General features: G+C 36.8%; 1 protein-coding gene across 1 annotated transcript in view; it reads left to right on the top strand.

The window, feature by feature from the left end:
* The window catches only part of FRMD3 (FERM domain containing 3), a 152403-nt gene that overhangs the window by 117160 nt on the left and 20776 nt on the right, over positions 1–14467 (top strand). The window contains exons 8-13 of the mRNA XM_040540488.1: positions 871–959; positions 3876–3939; positions 4956–5044; positions 8668–8742; positions 9317–9385; positions 13011–13132. Of these exons, the coding sequence (XP_040396422.1) occupies positions 871–959; positions 3876–3939; positions 4956–5044; positions 8668–8742; positions 9317–9385; positions 13011–13132 (508 nt within the window). The remainder of the gene's footprint in view (positions 1–870; positions 960–3875; positions 3940–4955; positions 5045–8667; positions 8743–9316; positions 9386–13010; positions 13133–14467) is intronic.

Below are 14467 nucleotides of genomic sequence, written 5' to 3'. Positions count from 1 at the left end.
TCAGCATCCCCTCTTTACCTGTGAGGGGATATTCAGGGGTCCATAGCCCATGACAGAGGAAAATTTTTTTCAGACTTCCAGAAGCGGACTACAAAGCACAATGTTTCCCTGGCTCCTCACAAGGTGGTCCTTCCAGTCCTTCTGCTGTTTCTCAAGAAAAATCACATTTTTTTTTTCATTCTTGTTTTCTTGGTGGCACAATAAAGCAGATTAATAAGGTGAGGGTCTGGAACTTGGGACAGACAAGAAATTCAGTTAATAACAAACTCACCTGATTCTTTGCTCAAAGAATTTGAGCCAGAACTTTTATTGTGGAACTAAAAGTTAAATAAATAACAATAATAATAATAATAAAAATATATTTCCTAATTTAAAGGCAAATATCACCAGATGTTCTGGTTCATACTTAAGAGTTTCTTGCTTATTGTAGTAAATGCTGTCTGTTAAAAGTACTTTCACGTTAGAAATCTCACAAAGAAACCATCTTAAAAATATCAGTGTTGAAGCTGATGTGAATCCCTGGTTTGTAGTTAGTCAGCACAGTAAGAACAGGGCATAAAAAGAAATATGGTTTCAACAAAATTAGTAAGTATACCTAGGGATTTTTTGTTGCCATGAGCTACAAGTAGATGAAGACAAAGAGTAAGATTCTGTTGATCAGTGAAATGCCTAGAAATAAATGAGGCTTGTAGTACTTTTGTTTTTTAAAAATCTTTGTCTTTAGAAGTATACAGTTTGGAAGAAAATTCATTTTGAAAAGGAAAAAGAAAATACAGATAGCCTATAATACAATTACAACTTATGCTGTCGGTAAGGAATACCAATACCTCACTGGATAAGGGGAAAATTATGTCTTTTCTCTCTTTCAAGGACTCAACGGGGATGACTACGTTTCTAGGATTTACAGCTGCAGGATTTGTAGTTTTTCAGGGGAATAAACGAATTCATTTGTTAAAATGGTAAGCATATAAACTAAAACTAGATTAACATGCAAGAGTCTTTTCTCCTATAGCTTTCCTTCTTCGTAGTATCTTCACCAGTATTTGGTTTCTTTAAGGTGAAGCATGTGAATATTCCTTCTTTTGCCCCATCATGTTTCTGTTTTAAAGCACCTTAGATAACAAGTATAATAATAATAATTTGATTTTGTTCTTCGTACAATGAAAATTATTCCACATGGTGCATTAGTCAACATAATGTACAAATGCTAAAATGAATAAGATGATTTTTCAACTCTGCTTTAAATCATCAGTGAAACTTATTGACAGAGATGTCTGGAAAAGTTTACAAGAGTCCACCTGCGTTTTTGTTTGACTCTTGGAAATATTACTATTTCCTCATTCAATTAACTTCCTCCAATTCAAAAACAATGTATTTTATAAGCAGAGGATGTGGTGATAACACCTTTTGAATTTTTATTTTTCAGCCTATTTTTAAAGGAGTGGACACTTAGGTAATTCCTCTTTGTCTATCTGTCTTTCTTTTATTTTTCTTTTTCTCTTATTCTCTCTTTCTTTCTTTTACTTCCTCTTTCTTTCTTCTTTTTCCCCATTTCTCCCTTTTCCTTTAAAATATTTGACTTAGTTGATCAGCCTCAGCCATGTATAAGGAAGAGGTAAAATTGAGCTCCCACAGGTGGTGTGACAGGAGATGTCCATGCTATCAACAATGTGGTGCAGAATGCACACAGGCATGCTCAGACATCAGTAAGTCTCACTTCAGTCCTGCTGCTAAACAGGTCTCAACAGCAGCTACATAAAAGTACTCCTTGCCCTTCTTATGGGAAGGAGGTGAGCAGGAAGTGAAGAAATGGCGAGGCAGTTATTATGTAGCCATGGAGTCTTTTCTGGCTATAGAACCTTCCTAAGAGCTGACTAACTAGAAATCGGGTACAAAGGTATAAAGTCAGTGTAGTCCTGCCTATACTGTTTGCTTCCCTGTGGAGCTCTGGGTATGTTTGTCAAGTACCATGCATTTGTGATCCTGTATTCATATTGTAGTTTCCCAAGGGGTAATATCAGGTTGCCCTAGTAACAGTGCTTAGGTGGTTTGTGCTCTTGGTGTAACATCCACGCAACTCTAATGTCATTCTACGGTGGAGGAAGGACAGGATATCTCTTGCCAAGCATGTGTCCACCATAGGAGCCGAGTTTCACAGTGCTTTGTTTTTTTTGATGTTTCCACACAAGGATAATGTGACCTTTTGGAGATCTCTATGTATTCATGTAGACTGTTGGCACATAAACAAGACGCAAAATGAAATAGTGATACATGAAAAGTCATAAAGTTGTCTCAGTGTTAACACTAGCTACTGAAAGGTCAATCTGAGATTTATCTGGATGTAGTGTAGTACTCCTTTCATTTCTAAGACCTAGATCTGAGTAGCTTTCACTGGTATTAGATGAAATTTGCAACACTCAATAAAAATCCGAATTCATATTTGAGGTTTTGTTGTCTTCAGGTTTTACTGATCCTGCCCCACAGAATCTCAACAGATTTTAAGGACCAATGAGTTAGATATTCATTAAGAAAGGCATTAATTATGATGGACATACCAAAAGACATTTTCTTTAACCAGCACAATAAAAAAAGCAGCAAAAATTTATATACATTTTAGTTTGGGTTGCATTAAAAAAAAAAAAAAAAAAAAAGATGCGTTCTGTAAATTATTATCAGTATAATGTATTGATAATGCATTGTTTTTGTGCATTGGCTCAACCAAAGTGGTTTTGGATTCTTGGTTTACTTTAAAGATTTATTGTCTTATTATTGTTTCCAAAAATTCTTTTATTTTCTGAATAATTTTTTGATTCAGAATTCAAGTCATCTCTGTAAAATGCTCTTGCATCTTTGTAACCTGTCTCCCAAACCCATTTTTGAATAATATAACTTTTTTCACACTTCATTATATACCAGAACATAAACTTATTTCAAATTGGTTTATCTCGAAAAGCAATCGGCCAATCAGTATTTTTTCCTCCTTACTTTAAAAAGCTTGTCTTTTTTTCATCTTTCTATCCTTCTACTGGAATGAGACATTTTTGTTGCTAATGTTAAATGTTAGAAAGTTTATGGAATATCATCCTCCTTACCTCAAGAATCTTTCCCATTTCAACAATCTGTTATCCAGAGTCTTCAGAGAAATTTATGAGAAACTATGGTGTCTCCATTTCAGCTGTAGTAATGACAAAATTTCCATTACAGTTTAAGCAGGGATACTGTATTGTCTTAATATGGAATAGCATTATTCCATATGTAGATTTTACTATGGAGCTGGGTTAAATTCTGACATGGGTGTGAAACTCACAATACCTAGTAATAAGTGCTGTCAAACCTTTTCCTTGTCTTCCTGTTGTGTTCTGGCTGTAAGAATCAGTTTCCAAGACGTGCAGTATGAAATCACACAGAAATAAGGATATAGATGACATTGGTGATAAAATGTTCCTGCATATGAAAAGTTGTATGCATTTTATGCAGCATATGCATGCTAACAGTATTACCTTTATCTCAGTTTTAATCACTTAACATGTTCCAAAATTTTAAGTAAGAGGAATTACAGAAAGTATAGTGAATAAAGTGTAAACATAGCCTTCTGTCTACTTTTAACTTCCTCTTCTTTTTCCAGCAGCTAAAATGATTTATTTTTTATTTTTTTGAAAAGGGATGTAAAACAAATGCTCTGGGCTTATTTTCTCTGCTGTAAAGGAAATTAGAATATTACATGTTTTTATGTTAAAGGTTGTAAGACTTCTGTTGATGCTTTTTGTCATTTGAGATCCTGCTTGATGTCTGTGAATCAGTGAAATCTGCATGCAAGTTACTTACCTGTAGTTCTGTCTCTTGTTCCCATACTTAAATTATTTTTCTGTTTTTAGGTGTGATGTCTATAAACTGAAGTTTGAAGGGAAGACTTTTTATGTGTTTGGAGCTCAGAAAGAGGTCAGGTTTATTATTTTTACAGATATTCTGTACTTGATTTAGAATCAGCTTAAACATAACACCATTTTTAAGCCAAATGTAAAATTCTAAACAGGTGATAACTACACTTCATATTGTAATTAAAATACAGAGTACAAGTGAATGGGAATATTGTCTTTGTCAAAAGAATGTTGAATTTGCAAGGTGTTGAGATGTTTCTCACTTAACCTGCATGCAGTGCAGTGTTGATTGCTCATGGTTTTGATATCTGTGTCATCAGGTTTTAATGGATTTTAAAAAAAGCTGTACCTACCCACTCTACACCAGGTATGATCAGCATCTCTGTATGAATTAAAACTCTGGTGGGCATTGATTCCTGAGTGAGATATTTTTGTTTAATTATGATCACTTCCTCAAATCTTGCTCACCTAAATAGCCTGCAGTCAGACCTAGGCAGTTAGGAGTATTGTCACTGGACTGTTGTCATTAAAATTCTAGAGATTTTGCCTACAAGATGCTAGCAGTACATCCCCTAGGGCAGAGTGAAATAACCCAAGACTATTGTTTTGGATTGCAATCTAGGTGAGAAATGGAAAAAGGAGGAAGAAAGTAGTGCCCGAGGTAGCAGGGTCTGTTTGTGTGAGTGCAAGGAAGACTTGGTAGAACACAGTGAATGGGGGGAAATGGATGGTAAGCAATGCAGCAACATGAAATACTGAAAATAGAGACCTTTGCTCCTTTGATTTTGGCTTGAAGGCACTTGGTACAGATTTATCCTTGAAGACACTTGTATATATGCTCTTCTCTACCCCCCTGAAAGTATCCCATTTTATTTATGAAACTGTTGCCCAAGCAGTTTGATTATCAGCTATATAGGGTTTTCATTTCTGTGGGTGAAATATAGATGGAGGCTACACAGGAAAACTTGACCTTCAGCATATCTGGTTATTAATGATTGCCAGCAGGTATGGCTACTTTGATCTTTCAGAATTCAACACTTCTGTTACTTTTATTTGCCTTCTTTTCCCCATACTTAGAAGAAGGCTGTGCTGACATTCCATACCTCAACACCAGCAGCCTGCAAGCATCTTTGGAAGTGTGGGGTGGAGAACCAGGCTTTTTACAAGTATGTAATCCCAAAGTCATTATGTATACTAGAAGTAAAGGAATGTGCATATTGGTAGAAGATTGTTCAATGTGAAATGTTCCATTTCATTTGCAGAATTCAAAATGTGAACAGAAAATATGCAAGTTAATAGGCAATATCATTTCATTTCAAGAATAAAATGTTTAATAACAGAAAGATGCAGAGGGGTTATGGGAGTGAATAAGCATGTTTTCTCACTGTTTCTGTGACTCTGTCGTGTGATGTTGGATGGACATGGTACTGCACTTGTATTTGGGAACATACTTGTTACAGTTAGCCCTGCTGCTGAATGCTTTGAGAAAGGAGGAAGTAATCTGATATATTTGATTCCCTGAGCTTTTCTGCCAGGTGGTGGTATTCTGCCACTGAAATCCAAAGCTTAGTAAGAGTTGATAAAATAAAAATTAACTGCAGTGAGTTTTAAAAATATTCTTAGGGTTTTAAAGATGTCAGCTGTGATCTATTTTTTTTCTAATATATAAAAAATTGCTTGTAAATTAATGAGATTCTATTCTGTCAAAAAGATCCTGACTATAATTCCTCATTAAAAAGCCTTTATGCATTCTTTCTGCCCTCAGCTGACCTTGTTAGGTATTTCTCCTTGTTTATTAACACTTCCCGTTGGGCATGTAACTTTTCTTGCTACTCAGTCTGTCCTTACAGCATCTTGCATATTTCATAAAAAAAAAAAATAAAAAAATTGTTTCTCTGTAAGTACATAGCATCCCAAGGGGGCTGGTGTAAAGGTAAATCGTAACTGACCAGGATGAATGTGTCTTCTAACATGGATGTTAGTGACATGCTTTATTTTGAAGAAGATTCCTTCTTTCATTTGAATGGATACATTACCGTATTATTATAACTATTCAATTAATATGTTCACTGAAAAAAAAAAAACAGGAAGTATGAGGTGCTACAATACAGCTGCTAATTCTTCTCTATGTTAGCATCTACTATGTTTGAGACTGAATTAATAACAAAAAATTATCAGAGAATGTCTTGCCTTGAAGGTACATGTAAGTAGGAAAGTAATGTATGGTGTTTGGTAAATTTTATTTTATATTACTACAACTAAGTGTGGGGAATAAAAAAACAATTCCCACTTAGAAGAAAGGAATTTGTGCTCAAAGTAAATGTTTGAGGGGGACTCATACGAATACCATCTCTCTGCTCTTACTGTTAAATGGTTGTAATATTAACTGTTTGTGTTTTGGTTACAAATATATGATTGTATTGGGTTTGACCTTTACTGACTTCCAGATGTCCACCCAGCCTGTCTCTCACTCTCTATACACAGGATGGCAGGAAAAAATAAGATGAAAAAGCTCATGGATTGGGATAAAAACAGAGAGATTGCTTACCGATTACTGTCATGAGCAAAACACACAACTTTGGGAAGATTACATTAATTTATTGCCATTAAAAATAGAGTAGGGTGGTAAGACACAAAGAGAAAACTAAAATCACCTTTGCCCCCTTCCCAGGCTCAGCTTCACTCCTTCATTCCTGACTCTTCTACCTCCTTTCTGTGCTGAGCCATGCAGTGGGGATAGGGAATGGGGATTATGATAAGGTAGACAGTTCCTCACTGCTGCTCCTTCTTGTCATGTCCTTCCCCTGCTGCAGTGTGGGGTCCCTCCCATGGGGGTACCATCCTCTAGCCACTGCTCCAACATGGGTGACTCCCCACGAGCTGCAGTTAGTCAATAACCACTCCAGCATGGATCCTCTGTGTGGGGTGCAATCCTTCAGGAACAGACTTCTCCAGTATGAGCCTGCTATGGTTCGTGGCTCCTTCCAGAAAACCTCTTCCATTTTGGGCTCTTCTCCACAGACTGCTCTCCACAGGAGAGCACCAAGCTCCTGCCAGGAGTATGCTCATGCATGGGCTCTCCATGGCCTGCAGCCTCCTTCACCATGAAGGATCATCTGCCCCAGCGGGAGGGGTCCTCCTTGTGTGGCAGTCTGGATGTCTGCCCCACCACAGTTCTCTCCATGAGCTGTGGTGGAATCTGCTCCAGCACCTGGAGCATCTCCTCCCCCTCCTTCTTCACTGACCTTGGTGACTTGAGGGTTGTTTCTCTTGCATTTTTTTCCTCGCTTCTCTCTTTCATGACTGGTGCACAGTGTTTTTTTAACCCTTACAGTAGCACAGAAGCAGCAGTGGGTCTGTTTTGGAGCCAGCTGAGACTGACTCTCTCCAGCGTGGTGGCAGCCCCTGGTCTATTCTCACAGTGGCTATCCCCTGCAGCATCTTGGGATACCAAAACCTTGACACATAAACCCAGCAGAATATCTCACTCTTCTGTTTCCCAAATGTCTCCAGGACACTATCATGGAATTATTTCTTCAGTATGGTTACTTAAAATTACGCTTGCATGTTTGATTTTTGGTGGGTCTTAGAAGAGGACTAATTCAGTAAAGACTGGTGTTGATATTCAGCGGACAGGCTGATTGGCTGGGAAATGATTAATGATTAATAGTTAATGCAAAGTGCAGAAAAATAATGCCAACCCTCCAAGCATGGAACAGAAGCCAAAGAAAATTTGAAGATGGACTTAAGATAGTAGTTTTCAAACAGAAAAAGTGTTGATATGGTTTATACAGAGAAACTGAACTGTGTATTGCAATTGTTAGTTACTTAACAACATTAGATATTTTAGGGTCTATATTAGAGTCCCATTGTCTCTTTATGTTCTGTATAATACCAACAACACATTCTGATTAGAACAAATATAGCCAAGTCCTGCAAGTAATTCATGATAATAACACTCTGCCTTAATTAGATTTGGGCCTCTCCTCTACTTAGAACAGCTTGAGACTTGAAATTTAAGATAAGATCACGATCTGTTGGTGAAAAATGGGTCTTTATTCATTTGGAAAATGGAGCTTTAATCCTGACTCAATCCAGGCTCCAGGTTAACTGTTTTGATTATTTTCAACTAGTTATAAATCACAGAATATTGTCTACTAGGGTCTGAGATTGAGAGACTACATATAAAATCAGTTTGCCATTTTGAAGCCACAGTATGTCAAGGAAATGACAAGTCTCTTCCATGATCTGCGTAGGTCAAACTCTGATTGTTGTGGTAAAAGGTTGCTGTATACTCTGTGGCTAGGGAGGAGTGGTATGGTATGATTCAGGCTACTGAGAAGTTGACTGCATAGTTACCAGAAATGCAAGTGCTGCTGGAGACAAATATTACTGCTTCCGTATTCTTCATATGTTTTACTAGTGGGAATAGCCATTTTGTCCTCCTCTAGGCTAAACATGTCCTCAGGGCTGTTGGCTTACTAGTCTTTCCTTCATCCTAAGAATGAAAGTTCCTGGAGATGTAGCAAGTATCTGCATTTCATTGTCGTGCTTTCCTGTCAAGGTGATCACTTGTTTTATGTTCAGACATTCTGCACTGTCTGAATTGTTTTAGGTGTCAGATTATATTCAAATTTGTAGGTAGGCCTAAAAACAGTTGGAAAGCCAAATTATTGAGTATTGCTTTGTGATATATAACAAACACAGCTTGTAAGTGGCCTTGTTCATTTTTGCATATCCTATTTCTTCTGTGCTGAAAATGTGAGAGCCTTTTTTCTTTTTCATCAAGGTATGCAAAATCCAGTCAGATCAAGACCATGTCCAGCAGCAAAATATTTTTTAAGGGCAGTAGATTTCGTTATAGGTGAGTACTTCCTCTTTCTTTTTCATGGTAAACCATTTCAAAAAGCAAGAGAAAATTTCAGTTAATACTTGTGGCAAATCGAAGGCTTTTTCTTCCTGAGGACATTGTTCAAACCTGGTCCAGGTCAAGATTCAAAATATTTTTTCTTGTCTCTTTAATGTCCTTTTATAAAATAAAGTTAACGCAGACTTCTGTCAAAGAGCAGTTCCACCATAACAGGGTCCCTCTTTTGGTGTAGTTTCTATAAAATAAGTATGCTTCGTTTATGTAGAGATTGACTTTCCCTGTCACTAGGCAACTCTGGAAAAGGGATGCAGTAGTGGGATGGTCTTAGTAACACCTTCCATTCCGCTGTAATAAGCTTCTTTTTCTTCAGTAGCTTTACAGTTAATTGATCAGCAGAATTTTTACTCTGTGACATTATATATCAACTATACAGGAAATTTTTTGTGCCTCCCCCCAGCCCCTTTTTTAAAAAAATAACTTAATTGCTGATGTATGTATAGTGCTTGGCATGTAATGAGCTCATCTTACTATTTATTTGCTTGAATATGTGATTTATGTTTTAATGCAGTGGAAAAGTAGCCAAAGAGGTTGTTGAGGCAAGCTCTAAAATCCAGAGGGAACCTCCTGAAGTTCACAGGTATGTCATTACATTCAATATTAAAATTTAAGGACAAAAGAGGATTATTGTGCTCCACAGAGAAATTCTCGTTCCTCTTCTTTGAGATGTGATGACTGTCATCCTGAACCTCCACACTGAGGCGTGCGAGCCTAGGGAAATGTATTTTGTCAGTGTTACAGAATTTTGACAATAGTGTATTGTCTCATAGGGAAGAGAAGTTAATCCCTGATGCTTCGAGCCTAGTTTTAATTAATCAATCAGTCAGATAAGTAGCTTATATTATGACATGGAATGTTGTCACATGATCGTGACAGAGGAGTAAATTTTCATTTCCTTCCTAGTTCTTGCCCAGTTTTGAAGGATTCTATTTTGTTTATGAAGATGGGTATATTTAGAGGTATACTTGCTTTTCCATAACCTAGTCAGATGAAAATGCAAGAAGTTCCTTCAGTATTTAAGAAAAAAAAAAATTTGACTTGTCAGAAATAATCACACAATCACAGAATAGTTTGGGCTGGAAAGGATCTTAAAGATCATGTAATTCCAACCTCTCTGCCATGGACAGAGACACCTGCCACTAGAGCAGGTTGCTTAAAGCCCTGTCCAACCTAGCCTTGAAAATAAGCATCTGGACTTTCTAAGCAAACTAATACTTTCTAGATTTTATCACTCATCATGAAAATGAAAATTGGTCAAAGCCTAATTAAAGCTAGCAGAGTCATTCAGAAGAGGAGAAAGAGGCCAGCAAGAAAAACAGAATCATAGAATTATCTAGCTTGGAAAAAACCTTCAAGGTCACAAAGTCCAACCATCAGCCTGACCTACTGGCTCCCATCCCATGTACATATTTCTTAAATACCTCTAGGGAAGGGAACTCCACCACTTCCCTAGGCAGCCCCTTTCAATGCTTAACCACACCCTCTGTGAAGAAATTCTTCCTAATGTCCAATATAAATCTCCCCTGGTGCAACTTGAGACCATTTCCTTGTGTCCTGTTGCTTGTCACCTGAGAAAAGAGACTATAAAGCTATATAACATCTTCTTAATAGTTACTTAATTTTCTGAATATTCTGCAGCTATATCCCTAGTTTATTTATTTATTTGTTTTGGTTTTGGTCAGGGAGTAGGGAGACTTTTTGTTTTATTTTTAATTGGGTATGCTTACTCCACCTACACTTGAGAGAAAAGTCTTTACTAAAGTGTAGAAATATATTTGCAAAAAATATAAATACATTGTCCAGCCCTACTATGGAATTAATAGTAAATACATGCAGAAATAGTTTTGTACATGTTTTTGCAAATTACATTTAAAAATGGTGAAAGCAATGGTCTTAGGAAGTGTTAACTGGGAACATAGAAGGCAGAATATAGGTCTATCACTGAGACAGGGTAGGATGCTTGGACGTAAAAATGCATTTTAAATGAAATTAGTTACACAGAAAAGAAGTATCTTATCACTTACTTTCCATAAGGATTCTCTTTTTTATAGGATAAAAAGAGATTTTTAAGGAAAAATATTTTGAACATATATTTACATTTGCTTTCAATATTTAAAGAGCACATTATTTAAACTCCCACTGCATATAAAGAAACAGAGCTGGAGTAAGTTTATAGAACAATGACACATAGATTTAACACTCATAAATAGGAAAGCTTATTTTTTATGATCAACCTTCTTAAAAATGCTTGCATTTACAATATTATGGTAACTCCAAATTCAGATTTTTTTAAACTGACCACAAAAAAGTCTCCTGATGTCAAGTGTTTTTATAATGCAGATTTTGAAATGGGAGACAGTGGGATATAGCCCTGTCATAATAGATATGCAAAAGGCATAGACCTAAGTAAAAGATATAGCAGAGTTTCAGCTCAAATATATGTATTATATAATCAGACTTTAGAAACAAGTTAGACTCTGAAAGAGGATCTGGAGCCTGAAAACAGTAGCTTTTTCAGGTGCAAAACATTTAGAAGAAATGGTATGGTTGAAAGTATAAATTAAATATATTTAGTCTCCTCACAATCCCTCCCCAAAAAGTCAGTTCAGTTGTACCATGGCTGTGTTGAGAGAGAAATAGCTCTGAGGTTGTTCCTGCACAATGTTGTTGTGTTCAGATATTACACGTAAATAACTATAGACTGAAAACCTGCTTGAGTGTGTACTCATACAACATTAATGCAGTGGGAAATTATTCTGAAAAATATATACTGAGTGATTTAATTTATTTTGCTTCCAAAGCATGCCTGAAGGAGGGATCCCTGTAAATGAGCAGGAGCCTTATGGCGTTAGCAGGCACAACTCCCATTTTGGGAATTGCTGGACAGCTTGTTTCAACAAGCACAAAGATCAGGGGCCGCACAATAAGCCTGCAGTAATTACAGTCATGTCGGTGGAAAACTTCTCTGGACAGTGAAAATTTAAACTAAATAATTGTTAGTGACTGCTCACATAATGCAAATGAGGACATATATTGCTTTGAGCATATGTTAATAAACAATCATGGCAATTGAGCAAGAAAGCTTGTTTATCTCCAGGGTATTTACTGACATGTAAAGTGACTTAGAGCAGGACATCTGTGTCCTGAGTTTACCTAAACCCTCAGCAACACTCAGTCCCTTCTTCTGACTTGCAAAAGGTGTTTTACTCAGCGTGTTTATCAGTGTGTGTTATTTTGTGCAAACTTGGAATGTATTCTGTGAAACTTCAGCATTGTTCCTGGGTCTGCTGCCTTTTCTTTCACCGGTGATTTTAAGACAGAGACTAATTTGGGGAAAACTGAAGATGGATGAAGAGAACACAACATGAGCAGTATTCCCACACTATAGTGAATTCAAAGCAATATAATATTTGAAGTCAAGGAGAATCCTCTTTCCTTTTGTTTTTGTCAGAAATAAGTATTTTTAAATGTGATGGTTCGGATTTACTGTAGGATTCTTGCTTCAGGCTTGTGTCATGTAAGCCCTAGATAAGTAATTTATTCTAAACAGCCATTTTACTTTCTCAGTAATACGATTTTAGGCTAGTTAGCCATGCGACTGAAGCAATTCAACAACATTCCTTACACTTTCCTGAGAAAGTTCAACACCTGCTACCAGGAAAACCTGTTAGAGGCAAGAAAGACAAGAAAGAAAATGAGCTTGAGCACCTGGAGGCATGGTGCAGAGACAAAGTCTGGGGCGCATAAGAATGAAAGCTCTTTATCTGTTAACTACAGGGATAGAGTTGTTTCAGCTTTATTCTTTAGTCTGTGGTGCTCAAGCTGCAACAAATCCTTCAACCAGTCCCAGAGGCAATGGAATAACATCAGCAAAATGATTTGTATCCTCCCTCCCCTCCCTCTCCTTGAGGCCAAGTACTCCTGTCTGCTGTGTGGTGTGGAGAGGAGCAAAACACTAATACTGCATGAGATGAGAAGGAGCCAGGCTTCATAAAAGGAGGTCCATCAGCACAAAGCCTTCTCTTATGCTTCAGATATTGAAAAGTTTTTTATCGACCAAGGGTGCAACATATAACGTTGCTGAAAGCAGGGTGCAGAGCTGAAGGCCTATCATAATTGTAAAATGATTCCGAGGTGAGATGTGTTTATACGACTGTAGTTGTTTCCATGTGAATAAATTGATCCTGTTTTCCCTATTCTTTTAGAGCCAGCATTACCCAGAGTCGCAGCTCTCCCTCTCTGAACAAGCAACTCATAATTAATATGGAACCTCTGCAGCCTCTCCTTCCTTCTCCATGTGAGGAGGAAGAGGTTCCTTTAGATGAAGGTGAGTCACTTACCTGATTCCTGGCAAATGCTAACAGTATGTATTAGAAAATATATCAGAAAAATATAAAGGTGTGTTACTGACTCAGGGATATGGAAAAAAAATAATCATTTCCACTAGGAGTACACAATTAAGGCTCTGTACATCACACTGAGAAATGACCTCCAGCTCAAAGAACTGTGCACAAGCCTCATGCAAAGTACACTGTGAGGAAAATTAATGCTATTCAGTTTCTGTTTCTAAAATCCTTTTTGTGATTGTGAAATGAAAGGAACTTAACAGAAAATAAATAATCTCGATATAGGACCATTTTATTAACCAATAACTGCAGTTTATTGCTAGATATCATGTTCATTTTGGTTCCCTTTTATATTTATTAATTGCTGTTCTAATGCTTGGAAAAAGATTCTACTACTTCAATTCTATGGATAAAAAGGGATGTTATCTGATGATCAGTTCAAATGCATTTTGTATAACAAGGATTTCCAAGTGTTAATTCCATGATATTTTAAAAATCATGTTGAATGCCTGTCTCCAAAATGCACTCATTACAAATAATGGTACGAACATCTTAGCCAGTTTAAGTGAGGATAATTGCATTGTTCATAATAAAAAGGAAGCCAACTAACTAAACAAAATCTACCAGTGGTTCTTACTTGAGATATAATAATCGAATCACTTCAGACCTTGGGAAATACAACATTTACTGCTACTTTATTATGGTCAGTTCTTGGGAAACAGAAAAGCTGAGTGTTTCGCAAGTGAATTTATTTCCATGGGCGTATGTTCTGAGTTTCATTTCACAGTAGTCATATGTGAAATCCTGTTTTGTTCATTCTTTGGAGTTTCATCACAAAATGTTGTAAGAATAGGATGAATTAATTGTCTGTGTACTTGGATTATAATTATTATTAGTAAGAGCCGATGACAGGTAGTTAATTTTAACAGTTACTTATTTACCTCTGCTCTGACATACCTGTATCTTGTGAGAATTCACTTTCTGGCAGCCAAGTATCAAGCTACTGTGTTCCTGCTAGGCATTTCCCACCACTGAAGTGTAATAACAGCTTGCTGGTTATGCTGTACTTACAACCCTAAACAATGAAATCCATTTCTGGAAACTGCTGACTAATCATTGCTGTATGCTCACCAGGGAGTGTGGCTATGCTTCAAATACATAGATTACATAAGTTGGAAAGTCATGTTTCCTTTTAGGTGAGCAGATTGTTCTTTCTTCTACATTTCAATACAAATATTTGTTGTTGGATCTTGTGTAGAAAATATTATGTATGTACAATTAAATACCACCAGCTGCTATGTAACAGTGCTTAGCTC

This window comes from Cygnus olor, chromosome Z, assembly GCF_009769625.2.
Source record: "Cygnus olor isolate bCygOlo1 chromosome Z, bCygOlo1.pri.v2, whole genome shotgun sequence".
Classification (NCBI taxonomy): Eukaryota; Metazoa; Chordata; class Aves; order Anseriformes; family Anatidae; genus Cygnus; species Cygnus olor.
This window is presented reverse-complemented; position numbering and strand designations above follow the sequence as displayed.